The following is a 25,994-nucleotide window of genomic DNA, read 5'->3' as shown; positions in this document are numbered from 1 at the left end:
CTGCCCAGGGCGTCTGTCATCAGTGCCGCTAATCGAGAAGGAGCTTTGGCAGGTTTGGGAAGGAGGCTGCGTTTTGGGAAATGTGCCTGCACACTTTGTTTTGTACATTGTATTTCAGTTGTGGTTGTAGATCACTTGTTACCTTTGCTGTCATGGTGTGGGAATAGGAAGGTCTGCTCTTTATAATGTATTCACGAGGGAGGAGGCCGTGGGTGTTTTTTCACTTATAATTGGAATGATCTGTTTTCGCAAGAAATGTTTTGCCTGTAATTTGCATTTATTTTGTCATCTGGATTTCAGCTAGAAAGGAAGAACCCAAACTGTTGATGTGTCTGGACAGCGAATATCATTTTGCCAATTTCATGACTGCATTTCCTGCAATTTCATATCACATCCGGTCGGACCCCTAATAAGTACATAGGTGTGGTGAACTGGCATTTTCTGCTTACTATAGTAACATATTTGCTTTATATTTTCATATCAACTTTGCTTTTAAGATAACTAGTGGAAAAAAACTGATCTGACGTCCAAGAAAACTGAAAGAAAACGATGAATTTCAAGAACAAAAATGAATGCTTTACTTTCTTCATTATTGAAACTGTCATGTGCAGCATACATGTCCTAATTGGATCAAGGCCTTCCAGACTGCAGCAGAAAGGCCATTTTTGCATCGTGTGGGACTTCTGCTGCTGAGTCCTGAAGCTGAAGGTGGATTAACATGCCACTCAAACATTCTGTCCCTTATTATTTACTCCCGGTACATACTGCACGATATAACCGTGGTCTTCTAGCTTCATGGACACATGTACAATATGTGGCAATGCCTTGTACAAACAACCTGATGAAAGAACTTTCAGATTTCAGAACCACTGGCGAAACCCAAACAAATTGCGGGAAGTATTCAAAAGCCCATATGCATGCTCATGATCACAAGACAGCTCTCTTCTGTTGGTGTCACCGAATGAGGGAAAAAGCTCTCACTACTTCTTTACCTTCGTTGTCAATCTGGGAAAGCAGAGGCTGCATCCCCTTACCATTTGCGTCTACGGTAATAATGCCTTTATCCGAAGAATAGGGTAAGGTAGGGCTTTTCAAAGATTACTTTTTATATTACAGAAAAGTCTTTGCTATTATTGTGTCCACATGCATTTTACTTAGATTTTGAGTAACCTTCTACAGGAAAAGGAGGAAAAAACTGCAAACATATTTACAAACTGATAATAGAGTTCTGCTAAGCTTTCAAAGGCTTTAACATCAATCATGCTTTTAAGAGGGAGAACTTCTTTAATGATTTGAATCAGTTCTTTTTTCGGTTTAATGCTATATCATCATACTTCACGTCCTAAATATGTCACATTAAGTATTGCAAATTGCCTTGTGTTATATTATGCCATCAATGCCTTCCATTCTAGAATCTTCAACACTTCCTGCAGTTTCAATCATACTCTTCCCCTTTCTTCCCAATCAGAAGCATGTCGTCTTTAAGATGACAAAACATACAATGTCTTTACAAGTTACATAAATTAGTGCTTGAAAGAAGACAGGCATTGACAAGAGCCAAAAATGGACCCTAATAAATTGAAAACATCCTACTGAAGTTGTGAAAGTTGTCAGTCTACTACTTTTAGGTCATAAAGGTACCCAATGGTACGTGGGTGATACATCAGTAGTATAAAACCAACTGATGCCTTTAGTCTTTCACAACAGCTTGTTGATTCAGCAGGACAAATATGTCTACCAAGATGTTATTATTAAGGTCTATCAGGCTGACAGAGAGACTCGCTTTCATTCTGAAAATTTTAATGGTTCTATTATACCAGCATTTTTTAATTTGTATAACTCTTTCATAACATCATCTCTAACATTACTGGCACACTTCTCACAGGATTAACATTGGCCTTTACTATAATTATATGCGTAAAACCATCAAAGTTGTCTTTTGTTTGCATGATAATACACTCAGAAACCTTTTTCATCCTTTTCCCTGAGCTGCCACTTTCACCAACAATCAAAATCTTTTCACGACTATGTGGGTCCGTCTATTTGGCAATTGTTATTCAGGCACAATTGTTGTTTAGACAGTAGTTGTTCAGTATTTAGTTGCAGAGACTTTTTAGTTGTTTAGCAGTAGTAATTTAGGCTATAGTTGTTTAGGACCTAGTTGTTCTATCACATATTCCACATTGCTCCATTTGATAATTTTAAACAAGCAAACATTTTGACAGATGTTTAAAATTATGCAAGAATTCAGAATGTTATGCAGGATGTTAAGGACATTTTGCATCAAACACCCCAACACACAGAAAAGTACCTATTTATATGGATCTCTTCTTTTAAAATCAATTTTTATACCCCAGCTCATCTGAGTTCCCCTTTTCTGTGTCTAGTCTTTTGCCTTTTAGCTGATTTACAGTTTTTCAACTGAATTTCAGGGACATTTTCGAAGGTCATAACCATACCAGATTCTGCAAAGGTTTCACAGTTTGTCCCGTGTTAAAAGAACTCCGCAGGGGACTGGGTGCGGTGAACATTGAGACAATTCAATAGTTGGAACTCTGAAAGAGTTAAAGAAAAGTAAATCCTGTGCCACAGGAATGGAATAATGAACATTAGTCTGAGTTAGTATCGCAATATTAGGAATGGCATACAGGTAGACATTTACCTGTAGTTTTTTTTACACAGTTACACAGCTTCTTTGTTGAGCTTCTACCTCTAAACAATAAGACTGTTAATTGGCAAGGGACAAGAAATTTGAGTTTCTGAGACATGCACAGCAGTGAAAGGCTGACCTGCTTATTCTTATTTTCTCAATGTTTAAGTCCTAGGGAGTAAATACCTTTTATCAAAATTCAGAAGATTTGAAGAGCTAATGTAATAACGTGGTTACCTTGTTTCCCAGAGAATGCATTATTTAGAGCACAGTGGCATCTAAATGGGAAGCATGTAGGCTTAAAATTAATTTGTAGACATAATTATTCAAATCTAACTGAAAGTTAACCTATCTCAAACTTTTTTTTTTACTTGGGTCTATTAATTGCTAGTTTTTTTATGTAATTTGTTCTGGTGACAAAATATATTTAATGAAAATCTATTTTTGGTTTACAATCAACGTCTCCTCCTCTAGAATCTGTGGAGACAGTTCAAATGGAAGTAATTTGTTGAAATTACTCTAGTTGGCAAACACAATTTATAATTTTGATGATTATTCTTCTATGGTATTTCCTAATAAACAGAAATGAGATGAGATCAACATATTTAGGTCAATTGTAGAATGTTCTTTTCAGGAATTGTGTGTTTTCTGCATCCAGAGAGCTCACTGGTTTATATAGGTGAGGCATTATTACGGGGGCATGGCCTGGCGGGCCAAGATGGTATGCTGAATACTTTGAGGCTCCAGCGCAGGGACCTCTTAATCCTCACCCAGACAGGAGCTGCTGCAGGCATCAGCTTACCCGGACAAATGCCTACGATGGGGGAGGCACAGTGAAGCATGCTGTACCATGCTTCAGCGTTCTGATTGGCCGACAGGGACAATCAGCAGCCATACACTGCCAGGTTGTGGGCCGGGGAGAGGGCTCTGCATCGCAGCCTCCACACGGGGCCTACACCCTGCCCTGCTGAGCACATCTTAGGCAAGGCGGCGGCTCAAAGGCATTCCTGGCATCCCTGATGACTGCCTCCCCAGTGCAGGTAGAGAGAGCAGTGAGGAGTAGTAAGTGGTGCTGAGGGCGGGGAAAGCTGATTGCACCCAGAGAGGCTATGGGTACCTCAGAGGCTAACCCCCCTTCCCCTCCTCCCGCCTGGTCTTCTACTAACTCCCCCCTCCGCTTCAGTGCCTGCGGAGGGGAATGCGGGATACCACTAGGAGAGACGCACTGCAACGACAGATCTGGGCTCGCCATCAAGGTGCCCGTGGGAACTAGGACTCTACTGACCAGGAGATTATCATACTCCCCCAGTGCTGTGTCCTGGAGTTGAGCTGGTGGGGTCTCCTCTGTCTCTTGTCTACCCATCAGCTGCCCTGAGACCTGCTGTAACTTGGGAGGGGTGACCTTAGCTGGATCCACTGAACCCCCCAGCTATGGCCCTACTGACTTGGCTGCTCTGCAGGGGTCCCCAGTCTAGGACAGCGGGCCTATTTATCTGGTAGCAAGGAACTCCTTTAAATTTCCATCTGGGGGCTCATTTGGCTCCACCTGTGTGTGAGGTGCCAATACTTTTGTGCGATGGGGCACGTCCGATCTGCTGCACCCTCCCAGACTTCACACACTGGAGACCGAACAACTGTACAGGCGAGGATCAACTAATCCAGCATTGTGCCGACCACATAGTCATTAGCTGAGGACAAGCTTGACATAGTGCATGTGGCAGTTGAGAGACCCAGGGTGAAAACTGGGGGATCCCGCTGGGAGATGCATCCTGCCCCACTTTATGCCAATGACATGCTTCTTTACATGTGAGATGTCACTGAGCCCTTGCCTGTGATTCAGTGCCTGTTTACCTCTTTTGCTGTTGTCTTGGGCCTATGTATCAACTAGGGCAAGTCTTGCCTCTTCCCCTTTTCAGCCGGGGCAGCGTATCCCACCATTCAGCTGGGCGAAGAGTTGATGCAGTGGTAACAGGATATGATCTGCAACCTCAGTATCTGGATCTATTGTAACGCAGAGGTGCTGGAGGATGGATACATGAGCCAGATGGTGTCCTACCTTCATGAGCAAAGACTAGAAGACTTTGCCACTGTCGGTGGCATGACTTATTGCTCTGTCCAAGATGATGATGCTGCTCTGCTTGCTTTATTACTTTGTTAACGTACCAATTTATTTACAGAATTTCTTCTTTGTTACTCTTGAACACCTGCTAGGTGACTTCATCTGACACTGCAATCGCTGCAAAGTGGCGCTATCGAATTGTGCCTGCAGACTTACAAGGGTGAGCTGGGAGCTCCAAACTTTAAACACTACCACCTCGCTGCTCAGTTGCAGTGAGGGGCATGGTGGGTTGCAGAGCATGATATGGATGACGCATCAACATTGATGTGTCATTTGTGGTCATTGTAGCAACTGCTGCACCTCTTTCACCCCCTAGTCCATGCACCCATTCCACACCTGCCTATCCTGTCTGTGGCACTGCGCTGCTTCCACTGTTTCCCACATCTTACCAACGCCTCAGTGCCTTATGCTCCATTGCTTCCACTACTCAGTACACCTAGATGACGAGTGCACTTCAAGATGGTGGCTATTGCCCCTTGGTGCAAGGCAGGCCTCCATGCCCTGGATGACCTCTTCTCTGATGCTGCACTCATCCCATCCGCAGACCTAAGTGACCAAACTTGCCCTCCCGGGCAGTTTCTCATGTGCAACTCAGATATAGATACAATGCAATTGCACTGGGGGTCACTGCTGCCTAAACTGAGCAAACATCGGGTGCTTCAAAACCTACACATACTGGGCACAGGGCTCCACCTGGTCACATGGTTCATCAAAGCACTGCGCGAGCACACCTGCCTGCCTCTCCTGACACTCTGTCACCAGTGGAGTGAAGACCTGGGTAGGGCCTGCAGTGATACAGAGTGGGCCACAACACTGGCCTACCGTGCTGTTGTTTCCCAGAATGAGCGGTTCAAAATAATACAGTTTTGACTCATCCTTCTCTTGCGCCCATTCTTCTTTTGCCATGACATACAATAAACAAGGTTGAGTAATTTGAAGGGAGAAAACCCAGTGCTCTTCAGGACCTTACATCGGATTACGAAAAGAGCTAGAGGTAAAATATCCTCCTACTTTCTGGAGTCTAGATCAAGAAGGTTATTGAAGATACTCTTGAGTGCGGCATTATACCTCTCAACAAGGCTGTCTGTTTGAGGATGATAGGCAATGGTGTGTATTTGTTTGATTCGTAATTGTTGACACACTTGCCTCATCTGCCATGAAACAAGGGGTGGGTCACTTGGTTAATTAAAACTTCTTTTGGGAAATCTACCCTTGAAAATAAGTTTATCATGGCTTTGGCTATGTGGGTGGTGTTGGGCTGTCGCAGGGCCACAGCTTCGGGCTAAGGAGTGGCACAGTCCACCATTACAAGAACATATCTGCAGCTACTACATGAAGAGAGAAGAGGACTGATAATATATATTCCTACTCTGGTGAATGGCTCCTCAATCACCGGAAGAGGAAGCAAAGGTGCTCGTGAGGGCCGATAACAACTGTTCTTTTGGCATATGCGGCATTCCCTTCAGTACCTTTTCACCTGCTGATATATGCCTGGCCAATTGAATCTGTCTAGGATGGATTTTCAGTTTTTCTGTGCTGAGGTCCACTCCCCAATAAATGGTGATGGGCTAAGAATAACACTTTTGCCCTCATTCTAACTCTGGAGGGCGGTGCCATTTGGCCGCCACGTGGCCAAAATACCGCTTCCCACATTCTGACATTCCCGCTGGGCCGGCGGGCGCTAAGCAAGTTAGCGCCCGCCGGCCCAGCGGGAATGAGGGCCGCAACACAGGAGCTGGCTCCGAATGGAGCCGGCGGTGTTGCGGCAGTGAGACGGGTGCAGTTGCACCCGTCGCGCTTTTCACTGTCTGCTAAGCAGACAGTGAAAATCCGCCCTGGGCCCTGTTAAGGGACCCCTGCACTGCCCATGCCAGTGGCACGGGCAGTGCAGGGGCCCCCAGGGGCCCCAGGACACCCGTTCCCGCCAGCCTCTTCCTGGCGGTGAAAACCGCCAGAAACAGGCTGGCGGGAAGGGGGTCAGAATCCCCAAGGCAGCGCTGCTTGCAGCGCTGCCCTGGCGGATTCGCCCAGCCGGGGGTAAACCGGCGGGAAACCGCCGGCCCCGTTTTTCTGACCGCGGTGGTAAGAATGGGCTAGGAAGCACCGCCAGCCTGTTGGCGGTGCTTCCGTCATTCGCGGCGGAATTACCCCCTTTGTCTCTAAAGGGAGTGGAAATGAAAATCTGATAGTGAAAACTGGGAGAGCAGACTTGCCACAGTGCCTGAGGGGATGTGCAGGGGAGGGTACTTTCTTCCACATATTATGGGAATGCGCCCGGGTACAGGAGTATTGGTCCCAGCTAACCCGGGTGATGGGGATCCCAATGGAGGCGAAGGTGTTCCTGTTGGGAATACAGGAGGAGGTCCTGTGGGCAAAATATATGTGGCCAAAAACTAGCAATTGGCATTGCAAGGCGAAATATAGCCCAAACTTGCGGTCAGCTGAGGGCACCTAGAGTAACAGACTTAGAAAGTGATCTAGATTGGTGCCAAGGAGTGGAGAAAGTGATTTATAAGGGTAGGGGATGCACTGACAAGTGGGAAAAGGTATGGGGGCATGGAGGGTACACAGAGGTCTGGACCTAATGGACACATAGTGAAGGGAGTAAGATGACGGGGTGAAGAGGGAAGGGACGGGGTGCTTCAGGAACAAAGTTTGGCCATACCACTGCCACGGTGGCTGATTGGGAAAGATGATTTATCTCCGTTTAATGTTACTGTAGGGTGACATGGTAAGAGATGTCATGAATCTGTACCCCTTTGGTTTAATAATAAGAAGTTTAAAAAAAAGAAGAAAATCTGGTGGTGGTGTTTGTTCCCTCCCTTTCTCTACAATAACCCCTCGTGGGGGCCTACTTCTTGCAGGTCTTCCTGCTCAGAAGCGACGTTCCAAACTTCTTCAAAGAGGGCATCTTCACGTTGGGCTGCTCGGAAATTCCTATTAGAATCCCATATAACGCCCTCGGTCTGTACAGGCAAGACAATTTGAAACAATGTATTTTCCTCTCTTCTTAGTTTCCTAGTTTTTTGTTCTTTTGGGGTAGGCCATTCACTGTTCTTGGCATTAGAGAATGGTTTTTTTTCCACCATGTGTTGCCTTCCTTCCAGGTTTCCTGGACCAGGGATTCCAGGTTGGGATAATCATTACTTACAATTAAGAGTTCAGGTAATTTGGTTATGAGTCCTACATGTAGGGGTACAATAGGGTCTGTTTGATGCTGGAGGTGGACCTCCATCTTTGAATACACCTTTTTATTCCTGTGGACACATTGCATATTCACCATTCCTATAGGTTTTTTTTACCCTCCCCGCCTCGAGCAACTGAGTGTGCATGACACTCTGAAGACATTCCGTGTCCACCAAAGCTGAACCACTTCACAATTCACTCTCATCTGACAGACAGAGTGGGGCTGAGCCTCAGTTGTTGTACAATAAAGAGACAGAACCAGGCTGATATCCATAGGTTCTTCTTTCTGGAGACAGTGTCTAGCAATATGTACAAATCGTCCTAAATGGAAACATCATGGTCCAGGGTGTGGGGGTCTAGGTGCCGGACAAGGTAGAATTGTTACTGTACCTTGTTTTCTGGGCAACCTGGGGCTGGATGGTCTTGCTGTACCAGGTCTCATACCACGCGAGCTGCTTTCTTCACATCCTCTCTGACTCTTGTGAGCTCTGTTATAGTTGTGTGCAATTTTAACGGCCTTATCCAATGTCAGTTGGTATGTTGGTGCACCCTTTAGATCGGGGAATGTAGGGAAGCAAGGTATTGTTCTAAATACATATGTTCAAGGATTTCTTCTTTCGTTGCAGTGTTGGGTTTCAGCCACTGTCATATTTTTGACTCGATAATACAGGGCTCAGGGTGTCTCCCGGGACCCTTCAATGGTCTCTCCCAGCCTTATCCTATTGTATCCTTATCCTATTGATTTCTTCATCAACCCCAAACCTCTCAAGAATACTCCTCTTATCTCAGCATATGGAGTAGTTCCTTGGAGGATGGATGCCTGATAGGCTGTTTGAAGCTCCCCCGACAGTAAGGTACCGAAATATTGACCCCATCTGTCTGCGGGCCATGCAGCTGCTTGTGCCATAAGCTCATAATTATTAAAAAAGAAGTCTGGGTCTTCTCCATTGAAATAGATCTGCAGGACCACTGAGGGCAAGGAGGTGTGGCCTCTTTGCTGACCCAGGACATCTGATAATCTCCAGACTGCTGTGTCTTGGGACTGTGCTTGAACTTCCAGGGCCTTTTGGAGGTTTTCTCTATATTCAGCCGCAGTGTTCAGGAACTGTTCAATTACTTTTTCCAGCTTCTGTTAGCTTTTCGCCATGTTTGTTAACAACAGCCTCCATATCACCAGATCCCACTTCTAACACTAGGTGTAAGACGCTAGGCCAGATAAATGGAGGAGAAGGCTGCATATGTTTCTGAATGGTGAAATTTAATAGGGTCACAGAGACATAAAAGTCATACACTAGGCTTTAGCAGTGATTCTTGAGTTGCACGTCTCTTTCCTCTGTAGCTGATGTTGGTTCAATTTCTTTCCTCTGGGAATTTCCTCTGACAGGATGGTGTCGCCAGGGTCCCCAAAAAAGAACAGTAAGTAAGAGATTCTTGTGTTCCTACTCATGTGTCCTACACCATCATCTCGCCATGCCTTTTAGTGTATATATGCAGGGAAAACTTCTTATGACCCTCCTCTGGGTCTAAACAGCCTCACTCTGCTTTCTCTCTACAGTAGGGTGAGTTTTCCTGGGACTCTTGTGGAAGTCTAATCCCTTACCGTATTCAGAGTGGATTCCCATCTCCTTTCTCTCCCCCATAGGTCGCCAAATGCTTCCCCTCTGATAGCTTTAAGAATTCTTCCATGTGGTTCTTGATATAGTGTTTCATTCAAAGGAGAGTTCACTGCAACTAAATAGTGCTTGTGTCTTAGAAATCACTTGTGAAGCAAATCAACAACAAACGATGCCGGCAGTCAGGCAGGTAATAATGAGTATACATCACATGAATCTCTAACCGTTAATACCGCTCGCTCCCTCCCTTGAATTACTCACCCGCTCCTCAGGAGAGTTGCGGCAGGCCACTCAGCGTCCTCCGACAGCATCCTCTTCAGTCCACATCTCCGGGGACTCCCGAGGCTGGTGCTGTCATCTCCCTCAGCTCTGGTTCTGCTCTTCCTGGGTTCTGCTCCTTCACAACTGGATTCCGTCTCTCTCTGCACCTCTTTGTATTCTTGCACTCTTTTCCTTCTTCAGTCCTATGCATTTTTTACCCCAAACCTCACTCTTTTCTGATTGGTTCCTGGATAAAGGAATTCTGACCACCTGGTGCAAAACATAGTGGTCCTTTGTTAGTGTTGGTGACCAGCTACAGGTCACACCCTTTCTAACCTGGCGTCTCTTTCTTTTTCCACAGGCATCTCGGCAAGGATGGATAGGACTTCGAGGCTCTTTCCAGGTAAGTAAAGAGCACCCCCCAGCTCTTTCTCACAATGCTTCACCTGTTTTTCTGCTTGACTGCCTGCCACTGCAGGCCTGATCCATCGCCTCCCCTCTACCCCTACTCCCCTCCCTTTTGTCTTCTTTCTTTTGTCTTCTATCTTTTGTCTGCTTCCCCCTGGTTCCATTACTTGCCTGCAATACAGGTGCTCAGCTTGTACAGTTTTCTCTTCCAGTGATGACGGATGTCTGTGTGTTTGATGATGAACTGGACGCCTTTATAAGCAGGCTGATTGTGCTTGTGTTGTTCCAACCCTCCCGACCCATCTCCTTCCTACTTTCTGTAACTGTGCGCATGCACTTGCCTATGCTGCTCATGTTTATCCCTTGTTATGAAACGTATACAGCTCGTGCATTGTTGCATCACTATTGTTATTGTAAGGATCAATGTCATGAATTGTCAAGATGAAGGCACAGTTTAAAAAATGCTCAATAAAAACAAGGTTAAAAACTTTTGTCAGACTTGTTTACGTCATTTGACTGCAAGGGTGAAGTGTTGGTCAAGATGATTTAAAATAGTCATTTGGTCACTGTTTTAATAATTTATTTCCCTTGGTTTGGTCTGATGTTTGAGCTAGTGTCATTTTTAGGTTTAGCCAACAGACAGCCTTTAGCTGTCTTTAGCAAAAGCCTCTTGAGACCTATACCAAAAAGCTACACTCCTTGCCATTGTCTGGCTTTATTGTCACTCTCATTTGCTTGCTTCTTACTCAGTGGCATGCCTTCCACTTTTTAGGTCTCATCTAGGCAGAGCTTGCGCTGCCTCTACGAGGTTTGTTGTATCTCAGCTACGGGTTTAGACCATGCCCACCGCTTGCAAATCGTTCCTTAGCATGCCCTTCAAGAATACATGGTTTTCTGTGGGCAAATGCTTACATTTGTCCCTCCTTTTTGTGTGCTGCTCTCGCCCATGGGACTGGCCCTGTTACTTGTAGGCTTTCACTTCTAGGACATTTGTATTTCATTCGAACACAATTTTTTTTATTTTGCAGCTCAGCCTTGGGGACCAGCAGAAGTAAGTGCTGTACAACTCTGCCATACTGCGTGTTCTTGTCCCTGTGCTTTTCTCCTCCACTCATGCTGCAGATATTTCAAGGGGTTCTAGATATCTGGTGCTGGTGTGTTAGGGAGCCTTGAGTCCGGGTGCGGAAAGACGTTAGGCTGTGTTATGTTACGATGTATGTGTTTAGACAAACCGTCACTCTGTTTTTTTCTTCCTGTGAAGCAGCTTTCTAAGTTGGCATTGTTAAGACCAATACGCGACGCCTCGGAATATCCGCGGTCAGAAGCGATATTTATGTATTGTTTTTATCAGCATAACTTTAACTAAAATCAATGCAGAGATGGCAAATGCTTCTGTTCCACACGGGGGTGTGACGCAGTGCACGGGAGGACATTTTTTGGAGACAAGCTCGCCTTCATTCCCAGCTTCTTATAAAAAGTGTATTTTTTCTGTGGACTTCGTTGCTACTGCTTTGGCGCAGTGCGGCAGACAGGATCCACTTCTCACTTTTGTCCCAGTTCGAGCTTTTCTGGGAGTGTGCGTGCCAGATTAGTCACGCGTGTTCAGTAGAGCAGACGAAAGGCCTACTTTTCAGGCCCATAATAAAATGATTTCCTTATGCTGCTGGATGCCTCTCCTGTCTGGCTCCGATCAGAAGATAGTTCAGCGGGTTAATCTGCCTGCTGCAGAGAACTATGTGCAATCTGCAGCTCAAGAATTTTGAGGATCCATCTTACTGTGATTCAGAGGGCGGTGACCTGAGTACCTCTTAAGACTCCTATCACAACTATGGGTTCATTCCATTTGTAATGAAAACTCCGCTGTGCCCGAAATGGGATTCCAAGACTGGCTTTACACAATGTTATTTGGCCTGTGCGCAATTTCCACGCCCCACACTATTTACCAGCAATTTTGCACCGGGGAACACATGGTGAGAACCCTCATGACAAATGGTGTGAAATTCCGATTTGCACACCTAGGTAGGTGAAAAAACACAATTTACATTAGCACATAGTCATTTCGTTAGTGCGGTGCAAATTTTCTACTCGATTCAGAGCTCAACACCCCAAAATGGTGAATAACACGAATAGCATGTTATTCCCCACTCAGGTGTGCTCAAGCACTGGCGCGCGCTATCTGCTCCTGTGATTTGCGACAATCTCGTGAGACAGCACCAGGATGGAGTGCGACTTGTCCCGGGTTTGTCATCTCGTTTTGGGCACAAATTGAATTTTGCACCCAAAGCTGCATTTGTAATCCGACAGTTGGAATCCGTTTCGAGTGCACACAGGAGTTTATACCCACAATGGAATTAGCCTCTTGATTCTAATTAAGGCCTTAGGTTAGTAATAGGAGGACATTTTGCTGTGACACTACATCTCCCCCGCTTGCACAGATGAGTTTGTTTCAGGAATGCGTCCATTATATTTCTTCTATGAGCCGTGCAGGCCTGCGACGAGCACGCTGTGGTCGACTTGCTAAAGTGAGTGGTGTAGGTTCCCCAACAGCCAAAAAGATGAAGAGACCTGGTCTTGAGGCTGGTGTGAGCGTCCTCAATGGCATTGCTGTCCCCTCCTGATGTTGCTTCTTTGGGTGGTGCGTTGCATTTCTTGAAGTGGGCGTTGTTCCGAGTCACCCTCTTATCCTCCGAAGCAGCCAGAACCATTGTGCCTTTTCAGTTTATTACTTGCAGTGGGTGTTTGTGATACCGACTGTCCGATTTTCTCTTTTGTTCTCACCCGATGAGTACCCAATCTCCTTCACGGATTATCAAAGGCTGAGCCCTCTGTTGGTTGTCCGCATATTCCTTCATTTTTGCTTTCTTCGTTCTGTCCATCTCCACTAGCTCGTCATGATCAGTTGCTGGCTGTCCCTGGCGAGCGGAGTTTTCCCAGGTGGGTATTCTGGTGCGCACGGTACGGCCGAGCATGAGGGTGACTGGGCATTTGTTTGTGGTGCTGTGGGGTTTGGTTCGGTATGGCCTTAGCACTTCATTTAGTGCTGCCTGGACATCCCTTCTAGCCAGTTCAGCTTGTTGCATGGTCTTCTTCAGAGTGGCTATGAACTTCTCCACCATCCCGCTGGCCTGGGGCCACCGGGGAGTAATTTTTCAATGTCTGAAATTGAGGTGTCTAACAAATGTGGCTAACTCTTGACTGTTCAACAGAGGGCTATTGTCAGTCATGACTTCTTCTGGGATTCCCTATGCCGCAAAAACTTCATCCATCATGCCCTGGTGGACGATATTTGTTGTGCGATTGTGAATCGGGAATATCCATTATATTAAGAACGTATTTGCCGAACTGTAGTCGGCTAAAAAAGTCTGCTGCCACTTGTTGCCAGACTCTGTCTGGTAGTTCAGACATTTGTAGCGGCACCGGAGGTTCTCATCGGCTGACCAGCTGGCACTGTGGACAATCTTTTAGTGTAGCTTTATCTATCACATCTAGGGAAGGGAACCAGACACGCTCCCGGAGGGCCCTTTTTGTGGAGACTATGCCTCAATGTCCCTCATGGGCCAGATTAACCACCCCTTGGCGTAAACTCTTCGGGATGTCAATTCTTTTTTCTCTGAGCAGTAGATCCTCCTCTGCAACGGACATTTCATCCTTTACATGTCGAAAGGAGGTTAGCTCCTTGAGGTTCATGAGTTGATTGATTTTGGATTCCTCCATGTGCCCCCCCTCCGTTCATTCTTATGCGCCACGTTACGTCTTGTAGGGTGTCATCTGCTGCAGCTGCCTCAACTATGGCCTCAAGGGGGACTGTCAGTGGTCTTGCTTGAGCAATGACAAAGTGAATGTACTCCTCTGCTAGTGATGGTTTCGTTGTCGAGGATGCTCTGGGTTGTCGTGACATGTAGTCTGCTGGGTTTGCGGCTTTTCTGGGCTTGTGTATGATGGTGTACATGTATTCTTGCAGTCGAGTTCCCCATTGCTTGATCCTGGGAGGAATCTCGGCTGGAGGATTTCCAAATATGGTTATTAATGCTTGATGGTCCGTGATGAGCGTAAAGTGTTTCCCCTATATGAATATGTGAAAATGCTCCCAAGCCCAAACAACAGCCAGACTCCCCTTTTCCGGCTGAGCGTATGCTCTCTCAGAGTCAGTCAAGCTGTGGCTGGCATTTGCACCAATGTGTCTTTGATCGCTGTCTTTGTCATACTGACCTAAGATGGCCCCGAGTCCCAACAGACTGGCATCTACGGTGATCTCGGTCTTCTTACAAGGATTGAAGTATGCCAGATCGCTGGCCGCTTCAACAGTATCCTTGATTGCATTGAATGCTTGATCACATCTCGCCGACCACCAGAAAGGTTTACCTCTTTTGGTTAGCTCCCAGAGAGGATAGCTGATGGTAGCATAGTCCTTGATGTACCGGACACAGTAACTGGCCATTCCAAGAAATGACTGAACATCCCCTGCATACTGGGGATAGGGGGTGTCAGTGAAGGTCTTGACTTTCTCGGGGTCTAGCCTCATACCATCAACTGAGAATATGTATCCATAGAATTTGAGAGTGGACCTGTGAAACTCACATGTGCCCTTATTAAGGGCTAGGTTGGCCTCCAGAAGAGTCTGACATGCCGATCCAGGGCTTTTTCATGTTCTTTGACCGTGGCTCCAAATATAAGGATGTCGTCACTACAGTTAAGGGTATTGGGAATGTGTCGAATTACTCTCCTTATCGCTTCTTGAAATATCTCAGCTGCCGATGAGATGCCAAAGCTGAGCCGTACCAAATCAACCCTTGATGCATTGAAAATGTGGTGATGTAGCGTGAACTTTTGCAGAGTTCGAGCTGGTGATAGCCATTGTTTGGATCCAGATTGGAGTATACCTTTGCCTCATTGAGTAACATGATCATGTGTGGGGCCCTGGATGTCTTTCCTGTTCAGTGGCTGTGTTTGGAACTCTCATGTCCATACATAGGCACCCTTTGCCACCTAATCTTCGTTTAGGCACCACCACCACCGGGGACACCCACGGGTCGGGTCTCGCAGTTCTTTCTCTGATGTTTGCCCTGAGGAGGTCTCTTAATTCATCCTCAACTGCTTGTTGAAGGTGAAAGGGTACCTTCCTATGATGATGAGCCACTGGTGTTATTTGTTCATTTATATGCAGGTGGACTTGGAAGTGAGACAACTTCTCTAGTCCCATGAACAGCTTTGGAAACCTGTGTACAATGTCTGATTCATCCTCCACTCTATATAATATCTCCACCAGCCTCAATCGTTCGGCCGTGGGCAAACTGAGGAAGCAATCTGCTTTTGGCCCTACAATCATGTGAATCTGGGCTTGTGTGGTCCTGTCTTTGTAAGTGAGAGACGTTTGAAATTGCCCTCGACATGGCATAGGGACATTGAACATTCATGTGTAGACTTGGACAGCTGCTTTGTGTAGTTTGGACTTCGGGTTCATCCAATTGTACTCTGTGACACTGTAGTTGAGAGATGCACCACTGTCTAGCACAAATGTAGTTGAATGTGTTCCCATTCGGAGGTGCAGCCAAGGGCATTTCTTTATTCTGTCTTGGTTGGCGACCATGCAAATGTACTCCTCACTGTCTTGTGAGATATTGTGATTCACAGGAGTCAGAGCATCCCAATTTGTAGGTGTCATGCGAGTAATGGCTTGCCTGGATGAGCTGGTGGAGCGGTCTCGTCGGTCACTGATAGCCTTTGCATGGTGATGCAACCTGGGCGCCTGGGATTTCCACTTTATGCTCTTTTGTGAGGAGGCTTGGCACACCTTTTCAAAGTGGTTTTCTCTGGCACAGTGGCAGCACAGTTGACCCAACACTGGGCACTGATCAGTGTGAAGGAAGTCTTGGCCTCAGCGATAGCATTTCAGCTGGGACTCCTTTTGGGCCCATTTATCAGGACTGTAGCGATGTCCTGTTTGTCAGGGATATTTTGTGGATTTAGGCATCCACTGGCGTTTTGGGACTGGCGTACCTTCTGACGATTTTGAAGCCTGAATGCCTGATCTCCTTTCTCTAGCTTTCCTGCTTCCATTTTCTTTGCGTGTTCCTCTGCTTGATCGTTGAGTCTCGTCATTTCCTCTATTTCATCCAACAAGTATTGTTTCTTTAAAAGTCTTCTGCGCGGGACTCAGATTGGCATTCTTCAATGATCTGCAGGCGAAAAGCGTCTTCTGTTGTAAATGTGTCAAAAGCGCAGTATTGGGCTAGGTGTTTTAGTCACGAGATGAACTCTCCCATGGATTCATCCTTCTCCTGAGACGCTAAGTTGAAACTGTAGCGTTCATAGTCGATGTACCTTTTTTGAAGAAATTTCCTGTTAAGTGCCTTGCATACCCCTTGATGATCTGCCCAAACTCTTTTTCAATGAGGTTGCGTAGCGCAATGAGCTGTTACACAGGGTCAGTAATTTGTGACCCTTTCATGAAGTCTTTGAAGTCTTCCAGCCAGTCCTGCCAGCGGAGGCCCATGCCTCCTCCTGACACAAGGGCAAGCGGTTCTGGTGGGCACAGGAATGAAACCCCCAGTATGGCAGGTCTGCACATGTTGAGCACCACGAATACAATCCCATCTGTGTTGTGGCCTGTGCGTCGTGTTGAGTCTGGTGATGTGGACATGTTGTGTTCGTCAACGGTGCTGCAACACAACAGTCAGTAATTCCTCATTCTAAGTCCTCTAGGAAGTGCTGCTAACTGCTTCTCTTGTCTCATCAGTAATTCTTCTCTTAAATCCTCTAGGCAAAGCTGCTAGCTGCTTCTCTGGTCCCAGTGGTAATTCATCATACTAAGTCCTCTAGACAGCCCTGCTATCTGCTTCTCTGGTTCCAGTAGTAATTCCTCATTCTTGGTCTTATAGACAATGCTGCAGCTCTTTCTCTGGTCCCAGTGGTAACTCCTCATTCTAAATCCTCTAAACAGTGCTGCAGCTGCTTCTCTGGTCCAATTGGTAATTACTCATTCTCAGTCCTCTAGGCAATGCTGCTAGCTGCTTCTCTAGTCCCAGTGGTAATTCCTCATTCTTAGTCCTGTAGACAATGCTGCAGCTGATTCTCTGGTCTCAGTAGTAATTCCTCATTCTTAGTCCCCTCGACAGTGCTGCAGTTGCTTCTATGGTCCCATTGGTAATTCCTCAATTCTAAGTCTTCTAGGCAGTGCTGCAGCTGTGTCTCTGTTCTCAGTGGTAATTCCCCACTCTTTGCCGTCTAGACAGTGCTGCAGCTGCGTCTATGTTCATGCATCCACCTCACATCAAAACACCAGGCATGGCTCCTCCGCTAGGGCGGAGTAGCATCGCCCCACAGCCAGCAGCAGCAGCTGAAAACCTCTTACTACAAAACGATAATAAACCGTGTTTATTATTGTTTTGTAGTAAAAGGGGTGGGGCATTGGGGATGACGAGCACTGTGCACTCCCCCTAATTGCGCACGTATGTTTGGCCGGTCTTCTCGGGCCGGGCAAACACATATGCGCACTGTGCTCTCTCCAGCCCGGAAATGTGTTGCTGGGCTGGAGAGAGCAGGCACAGGCTCCCAGGCTGCCTGGGGGCACCCTGGTGGGGCACTCCCAGCCAATGCTAACGCTGCTCTGAGCAGCATCAATATTGGCCGCAGGAAAAGCTGGGAGCCTGTGCCTGCAGCAGAGGAGCGGCACGGTGGTGGTGGCAGTGGCGGCATCATGCAGGTATGTGTATTTTCCTTTTAAAATAATTCCCCCCAAGTCACCGCACGCTGCTTCACCCCTAAAAAGTACTGCGAGCCACTCCTGCAAAACGCGTCGGTAAAATACATTGTCATTCACAACGCCAGGTCAGGTACTGAACAGGTATCAGAATTTGCAACCTGGGCCACCAAGTGGTGCCAGCAGTTCACAAGCCACTAATGGAAAGACAAGTGAAATTCTGCTGAGATGCCTTTATTGGTTGTCAGAAAGAACAGTTTGAGTATCCCTAAAGAAGATTGAGAACTGGAATGTTCTCTTTCTGATCTTACTAATATTTCAATATGAGATTCATTAGAAACTACATTTCCTACATTGCGATGCTCAGACCCAATGAATGACCTAAAATCAGAGTATTTTCTTTGAACACTCCTGATATTATAACCATGATCCCGGAATCTACAGCTCCCAGGCCAGATTGTATTTAGGGCCCTTGGGACAGAAAAGGTCCCATGCATGGCTCTGGAGAGCGTGCATGCCTACAATGCATTTTACATAGTAAGTTTCTGATGGACACAGTACATTCATGCATGTGTGCTGAAGATCTACTGTGACACAGAATGAAACCCAGAACAGGATTCTGTGGACTGGAGGGCTTACCAAGTGAACCCTCTTTCAACGAGTGCCACTAGCCTCAGCTTACTGGCCGTGGAGGACTGCCTGGTGGAAGTAATGGATTATGGTGCCAGGACAGGCCTTTTTACCTGTCACCTAGCATGGAAAGTTGTCTACTATTTTCTCCTGTTTTAACTGGTCTATCAGTCCCCTGCATCATAGTTCTTCACTCCATCTATGTGAGACATAGATAGTGCAGCAGTATTACTGTTTGTATGCACAGCAGGGTGTGTCTGGGGTGTAGGTTTTGTGAATGACTGTCACAGGAATCAATTTTGAATTTCTGCACATTAGTGGTACTCAAGATTGAGGGTGGACAGAGTGTGCCAGAGAGCAGTGTAAATTGCAAGGATCCCTCAAAGTATTCCTCTGGTTCTTAGTGGTGGACTAGACTCTAAGTTCTGAAGCATAGGAACAGACAGTCCTTTGTAGTGCAGGCATGATCATTGCCACCTACTAAGCCATTTGTTCCAAGAGGTGTTAGCTCAGTTTTGTAGAAGGAAGTTAAGTTATGAAGCCTCTCACTCTTTTGTGCCTTCATTGTGGGTCTCCCCTGAAAAGGGGCTCCCAGTCCCACACACTTTTTGGCTGACAATAGAGGACTAAGGATGTGGACTTGACCAGTCTGGGAGGACAAAGTCAGGATCTTGATGAAACTGGTGCCAGAAATGGACTTATAAAATACCCAAACTGTCAGTAAACTTGATTTGAGTTTGCGGCAGATACCACCAGTCCATATGCCAAGAATTCTCATCAACCACTTTACTGTGTCCAACACTAGTGAATACCAATAAACTCTATTGTAATACAGGGTTGGAAACCTGACTACCAACTCCCCTTTGCCAAGTATGGGAACAGCAACCTGGGAGTTTTGCAACCTTCCAGGAGCACCACCTTTGAATTACCTTGAGGGAAGGGCAGACTGCTCACAAAGGATTCTGGAGGTACCACTGCGTAAAGGAAAGGCTGCCTAGAAATGGAAGACTACAAAGAGGTGTGGCAGAAAAAAACTGAAGCAACCCCCGCAGCACAGACATATATCACCACTGCTGGGTTTTGTGGTGAACCCTGAACCACTTTGACCACTCTGCCACTACAGACAAGAACCTATCATATGCAAAGAAGCCTTGGTCCTTCTCCAGTAGGAAAAGTGGAGTCCAAACTGCTAGGCCTTCTCCCTTGAAAGAACATGGAGAGAGACAGAGAAATGTTCGATCCAGTCCCATCGCAGCATTACAATGCTGCCAACCTTACCTTTCAAGGAAAGAGATTAAATAGGAACAAGAATCCACGGTTGATGTTGAACTGGGGAAAGTAGACACGAGCAAGAAAAATATCCAATTTGAGTATCCTCTTCCTGACCTGTAGGATGGGATGATCCAATGAGAACAATTACTGAACCTTTGCTTTACGTCCCTGGCATTCCTCCAGTTCTGCAGTCCTGTCCAAGTACATTATTAGAGTACGGGCAAGGAGAGACGATGAGCCAGTGCCCTGCCAGGTAGCACATACAGGGCAAGAGAGAGAGGTGCCTGCTGGCTCGTAACTAGGTAGGTGTTGATACAGAGCTGCTGTTTTTTGGCTACAGAATGCATTCAAGTTCTTTGCAGACTACATAGCACCTCTGATGTAGAAAATTATAGATATAAATTATCATATTGCTGGCATGGACAAACTATTTTTATTTTTATGTTCCTGGCACTTAGTCTGTCTGTGGCCACAACTTGCCATCCAGTTTTCAAACAGTGCATCCAGTCTTAGTTCAATCATTCCTAACAACTCTTACTCACCCAGAGAATGATCAGCAATGCATGTTCTCTCCGAATCTGGTCGGTCCTCCACGCACAGTTCTTTTCCTTTTGCTTTCAAAGATAAGACAGATGTGGCAATAAGAGGACCTGTAATTGCAATTAAATTAAATTCATAAATAAAATGAGCAAACTCGTGAAATATTTAGATGTAACAGGAGTATCTCTTTAGGTGCATTGTGTGGTGCGAGTTTGGATCACACATTTATAGAAACCAAAGTACAAGTGGAAAAATATTACAGCTAATGGAGTCCTTGCACACTTTTGGATTCCAAGAAAAAATAATACTGTGATTTAATCTTTTTATGTTAACAGTGTCATCACTGCTACTGTTCACACAGAAAGGGTGGTCTATGCAGCTTGGCAAATAATGAAAATACCTTACGTCAAAATGTGAGCATAGAGCTGGTCTGTATCCTTGTATTAGATACCCTTCTCTTTCACTACATGTATGGCGCACCGACAGGACATGAGTAGCCTGTGGAGAGACCTACCCTGCTATCAGGGTTATTCTGGAATGAGTTTTTATCTTCTGGCACCAAGAGATCATAGAGTAGCAAACCCACAGGTTTTGCAGATGGATGCACAACACAGCGGGGAAGACAGAAGGCTCCACAACTCACCAGACCCTGAGAACAAACCTTCTTCAAAAGACCATGAATGCAGAACGAAGTCTGTGGTGTGCTCCGGAGAAGCCCTAGTTAGGATGTGTGAGACAGATCTTTGGTAACAGCCTAGAATGTTTCTTTGTTTTCCCTGCTTAGGAGGAAGCTGGAGGAAAGCAGAGGACCAGTGTAAGACTGATGGTGAACACATTTCATGTATATTTCTCCACGAGGCAAGTTGTTGCTTTCCCCTGCAGCACAAACGCTTTGGCTACCAGTAGCCCAGTATGGATCTGTGAAAGAGGACAGTCTGCCACTAAGGCAGGATGTGTATGATTTGTATGTTTTAGGATTTGCGTGTTGCTCAAACTTGTATACATCATTTATTATTGCAATTTATTTACTATTAGAAGTAGCACTGCAAAGAAATGCGGTGAGCTTTGTTTGCACTACTAATAATGGGTCCACTAAAAAAACGTGTAAGGGAGTTTGCAAAATGGAACAATTTGAGGCAATTTATAATAATCCCATAATACTCCTGGACTATATATAAACAAGATTGGAGACTGTCTGCTTTCAAAATCATGTTTTCCTATACAATTGTGCAACTCTAATTACCACCTCTCAAAGGCATCATTTAGTGAAACATGTTTGATACATGCCAATATTTAACTTATGCGCTGCTAGGCTTCTCCCTTGTGCCCCTTTTTTTGGGCTATTTGGAGTAGTTGGCGCTTAGGCCTCCATAACTTTTTGTCCACATAAGCTATCCAAGCCAAAATATGTCCTTTTTTCCACCATCCTGGCTATTCCAAAAGTTTGTGGATTTCCTTGGAGGTGACTGAGAAATTAGGAAAAATATAGCTACATTTTGTTTATATAGGAAAAATGTGCTGCAGAAGAAAATGCCTGTGTTTTTTTCCTGCAAATGGTATCAATGAAAGGTTTGTGATGTTAAAATCACAATCTTCCCAGTTTTCAGGAACAGGCAAACTTGATTCAGAAAAACAATTTTTTTAACACAGTTTTGGCATTTTTCTGGGAGATAGACCATTGTTCCTATTTTTTGTGCCTTTGCTCTCCATACTGTTTGGGGTGGAAATGGGTGTGAAACCCATAGTGGGTTCCAGAAAGCTATCCATTTCTGAAAAGTAGAGAACATTCTGAATACAGCAAGGGGTCAGTTGTGTAGATCCTTCAAGGTTAAAAATGCTTCACCACTTGTGTGCTTGGGCCTAGTATCAGTGTCAGAAACGGATGAAACCAAGGACAACGGAAGCCATTGAGTGGAGACTTTTTAACTTTGGTTGGATCCATTCCTGTTGCTGGCACTATCCCAACCACACAAGTGACACAGCATTTTTATCAGCAGAAGTGGGGCAATGTTGGGTGGTAGGAAATTTGTGGATTCCTGCAGATTCAGGAAGTTTCCATCACAGTAATTTGAGGAAAAAGTATGCTTTTAATCAATGTTTGCAGAGAATAGTGGGAAAGAAAATAGTGTGGGATATATGCAAAGCACACCACCCTGGACTCCCCCACATGTCTAGTTTTCAGAACATTCTGGGTCTAGTAGGTTTTTCTAAGTGGCAGCCTACCCAAGCCCAAAAAAGTGCAGCTGTTCCATTGCAAGTGAGATTATACTGAGAGTTAGCCAAACTCTCCTTGCCCTTTTGGGAAACCAGCACCCAAAAGAACCAAATATTCTCTTGCTTGTCATTGGGATGAGATGCTTTAGTCCGCAGGGGAGCAAAAACACTGTTTAGATTGTAGGGATGACGACGGGGCCTGATGTTAGGCTGGGAAAGACCCACACTGTTATTTTATTATTAAAAATATATACTGCTGCCATGCAGTTGGGTAGATTGGGGGTAAATACTGTTTCACCATTTTATGGGGGTGGGGGAATACCCATGCCCATACTGGACAGCCCCCACCCCAGAATAAAAAATAGTAATCACTGGTGTCTACTGGACTTTTTGCCCCCCTAACCTCCACACTGGAGGGGGCAGATAGGGGTAATTGCCCCCATCTGCCCCTCAGGGGAGGCAGAATGGCTGTTTCTCCAATTTTGAGAGGGTGGAGGCATGAGCATCCCCCACCCTTTTAATAAAAATAATAATCCCTGGTATCTAGTGGGCTTTCTGACTCCCCCCCAGGAGGCAGATAGGTGTAATTGCCCTCATCTGCCCCCAACCAAGGAGGGACATGAAGACTGTTTCCCTTTTTGTGTTGGGTGGGGGCCTAGTCATGCCCACGCTGTGCAGCCCCCTCCTCAGCAATTAAAATTAAAAAGTAATCCCTGGTGTCTAGTGGGTTTTCTGTCCCCCCGACGGGGTGGGAACAGATTGTGTACTTGTCTCATCTGCCACCATGGGGGGGGGGTGGGCAGCGAAAGGACTGTGTCCCCATTTTCATCTTGGTGGGGGGTGTCCATGCCCATGCTTGGCCGTCCCCACTCCTACATTTTAAAAAGAAAAATGAATCCCTGGTATCTAGTTTGCTTCTTGCTGCCCCCAAGGTGGTAGATGGGGGTAACTGCCCGATCTGCCCCCACAGGGGGCAGAAAGACTGTGTCCCCATTGTGGGGTGGGGCATGTTTATGCCGATGCTGGGCAGCCTAACCCCTATAATTAAAAAAACACCAAAGTAATCCTTGATATCTAGTGGGCTTTCTGCCCCTCTAGGGGGGGCAGATGAGGATACTTGTTCCCCATCTGCCCTCCTGCCCCATCATCCCACCTTGGGGACAAAAAGACTTAGTCCTCATTTTTAAGGGGTGGGGCATGATCATGCCCATGTTGAGCACACCCCACTCCTACAATAAAAAAAATGTATCCTTGGTATCTAGTGGGCTTTCTGACTCCCAAGGGTGGGGGGGTGGGGGATAAATCTCCCCATCGACCCTCCAGCAGAGGCAGAAAGACTTTGGCTTTTTTGATGGGGGGACATGGTACCACCCTTAAAAAAAAGTAATCCCTGGTATCTGGTGGGCTCTCTGCCTCCAGGAGGGCAGATGGGGGTTATTTACCCCATCTTCACTCTCTGGGGTGGCCAAAAGACTGTTTCTTTTTTAGGGGGAGTGGGGGCATGGCCATGCCATTGCTGGGCAGTCCCCACCCCTATAACTAAAAAAAAAAAATCTCTGATTTATAGTGGGCTTTCTGCCATGCCCCCCGGGGGTGGGGGTGAGCTGTTGCCAAGGGGGTGATTGTACCCATCTGCCCCCCAGGGGGGCAAAAAGACTGTTTTCATTTTAGGGGGGTGAGGGGGGGTTGTGGGCATGTCCATGCCAATACTAGGCAACCCCCCCCCCCCCCCCCCAACTCTACTAATTAGCTCATTTCACTTTCATTTTCATTGAAATGACGTCAGCCCGCCATGCATACCGATCATCACTTCAGTGAAAATACTGAAATATCCTTGGGGGCTGGTGAAGCTCTGCCCAAGCTCCCGAGGTTATTTTCATTTGAAGTAAATCCCACTGGTGCGTGTACCACAAGTATTTCCTGCCCGTATGCCGTAAATTAGATGCCCGGTTCTTAAGGAAGGGCACCAAACTGCACCACAGGTATCTGTCCTGCTTTAGTGCAGATTTACAACGTTCATTACTTCACAAGTGTTTACAGAGGTCAGCCTGGAAACTGTACGGCTAGCAAACTTTAGTAACTTCCATTTCCGTGTGCGCAAACACATATTAGTATATTCGCTTAAATCGAAAATCTGCTGAGCGACTGCAAATTCACTTCCCGAGACATACTTTTTTTTCCCCACAGAGGAAAGGGTTTTCCCTTGACAAGAGTTGATTTCCTACCTTTCCAGTGAGAAGAGACTGCAAAGGAGTTGGTGAATATTGTTAAACATATGTAGGGTTTCCAGTGTGCAGTTAAAACCGATTATAACCAATAAAACAGCATGAAAGGAGATATTTATTCTTCATTAGAAACCAGAAAGTAATGGCTTTTGCTTCGCTTTTAATGCTTTGGTGCCCTCTGTTGGGAAAAAGTATAAATGCAGCCCCAATCTCTAATTATTTTCTTGTGATGAATGCCCTCACTATGACTCACCTGGGCCAATACACGCCACTTAATACACTGTTGTGGACAACTGCAAGGTTCTTTATTCCTGGGACCCAGTGCTTTAAATGGGCCGGTACTGTCCGGTACGGAGTACCGGCACTTTTCTATTTTGAGAGGGAGAGTACCGGTGCAGCTCAAGAAAAGCGTAATACTTTTAATTGGAGAGTACAGGCACTTCTCGGAAACAAGCAGGTACACTGGCACAGAGTACCGGCACTTTCATTTTTCCATTTCAAGCACTGCTAGGACCTACTTCCTCTCATGTCTGAGAGCATGGCTTACATCATATACCTTAAGGTCACTTCACTGCATGTTGCAATGTAATGGTCAGCAGGTTAGCAGCTGAACTCTCTGTAGGGTCTCATTCCAGGGTAACAAGCTTTGCTTATTGAAAGACTGGATATCAGAATAGTGACAAGAAAGATCACTGTGCATACGGACGCCTCCAAAATCAATTTCCTGCCATAAAATACAGCATTCCTATTCTTAGGTTTACATTGTGATGGTCTAAAAAATACATGCCTATAGGAGCTGCATGCCTCCATACAAAAGGATTGGGCGCTATATAATGAGTATGTTCAGTGCCCATACGCCACGCAAAGAGGTCCATGAGCTGGGTTTGGTGAAACTGTGCTATTTTTCGTGCATAACTTATCTTAGAAAACATATGAGTTAGTATATAAGCTGCAGACACTGCAGCTAGTTTTTTCCTTGTATGTGTTGCAGATGGTGCAGTTTCAGAAACAACAGGTGACTGGACCAGTTTTGAGTCTGAACACTGATGTAGCTACACCTTGAGGATCACAAAGTTCAGCTTTCATTCCTACTGACTCAGTGTAAAAAAAAAAGCTTGGAACACACAGTTGTGACCCAAGGCTCGACACCTGGCAACATCACATTGTGACCACACTT

General features: G+C 45.8%; 1 protein-coding gene across 1 annotated transcript in view; it reads right to left on the bottom strand.

Annotated features, from left to right (window-relative positions):
• The window catches only part of LOC138298608 (zinc finger protein 829-like), a 154,922-nt gene that overhangs the window by 68,680 nt on the left and 60,248 nt on the right, over positions 1–25,994 (bottom strand). Inside the window, exon 3 of the mRNA XM_069236888.1 lies at positions 20,381–20,488. Coding sequence (XP_069092989.1) covers positions 20,381–20,488 — 108 coding nt within the window. The remainder of the gene's footprint in view (positions 1–20,380; positions 20,489–25,994) is intronic.

This window comes from Pleurodeles waltl, chromosome 1_2, assembly GCF_031143425.1.
Source record: "Pleurodeles waltl isolate 20211129_DDA chromosome 1_2, aPleWal1.hap1.20221129, whole genome shotgun sequence".
Taxonomy (NCBI): domain Eukaryota; kingdom Metazoa; phylum Chordata; class Amphibia; order Caudata; family Salamandridae; genus Pleurodeles; species Pleurodeles waltl.
The sequence above is the reverse complement of the archived record's forward strand: the minus strand, read 5'-3'. Positions and strand labels throughout refer to the sequence as shown.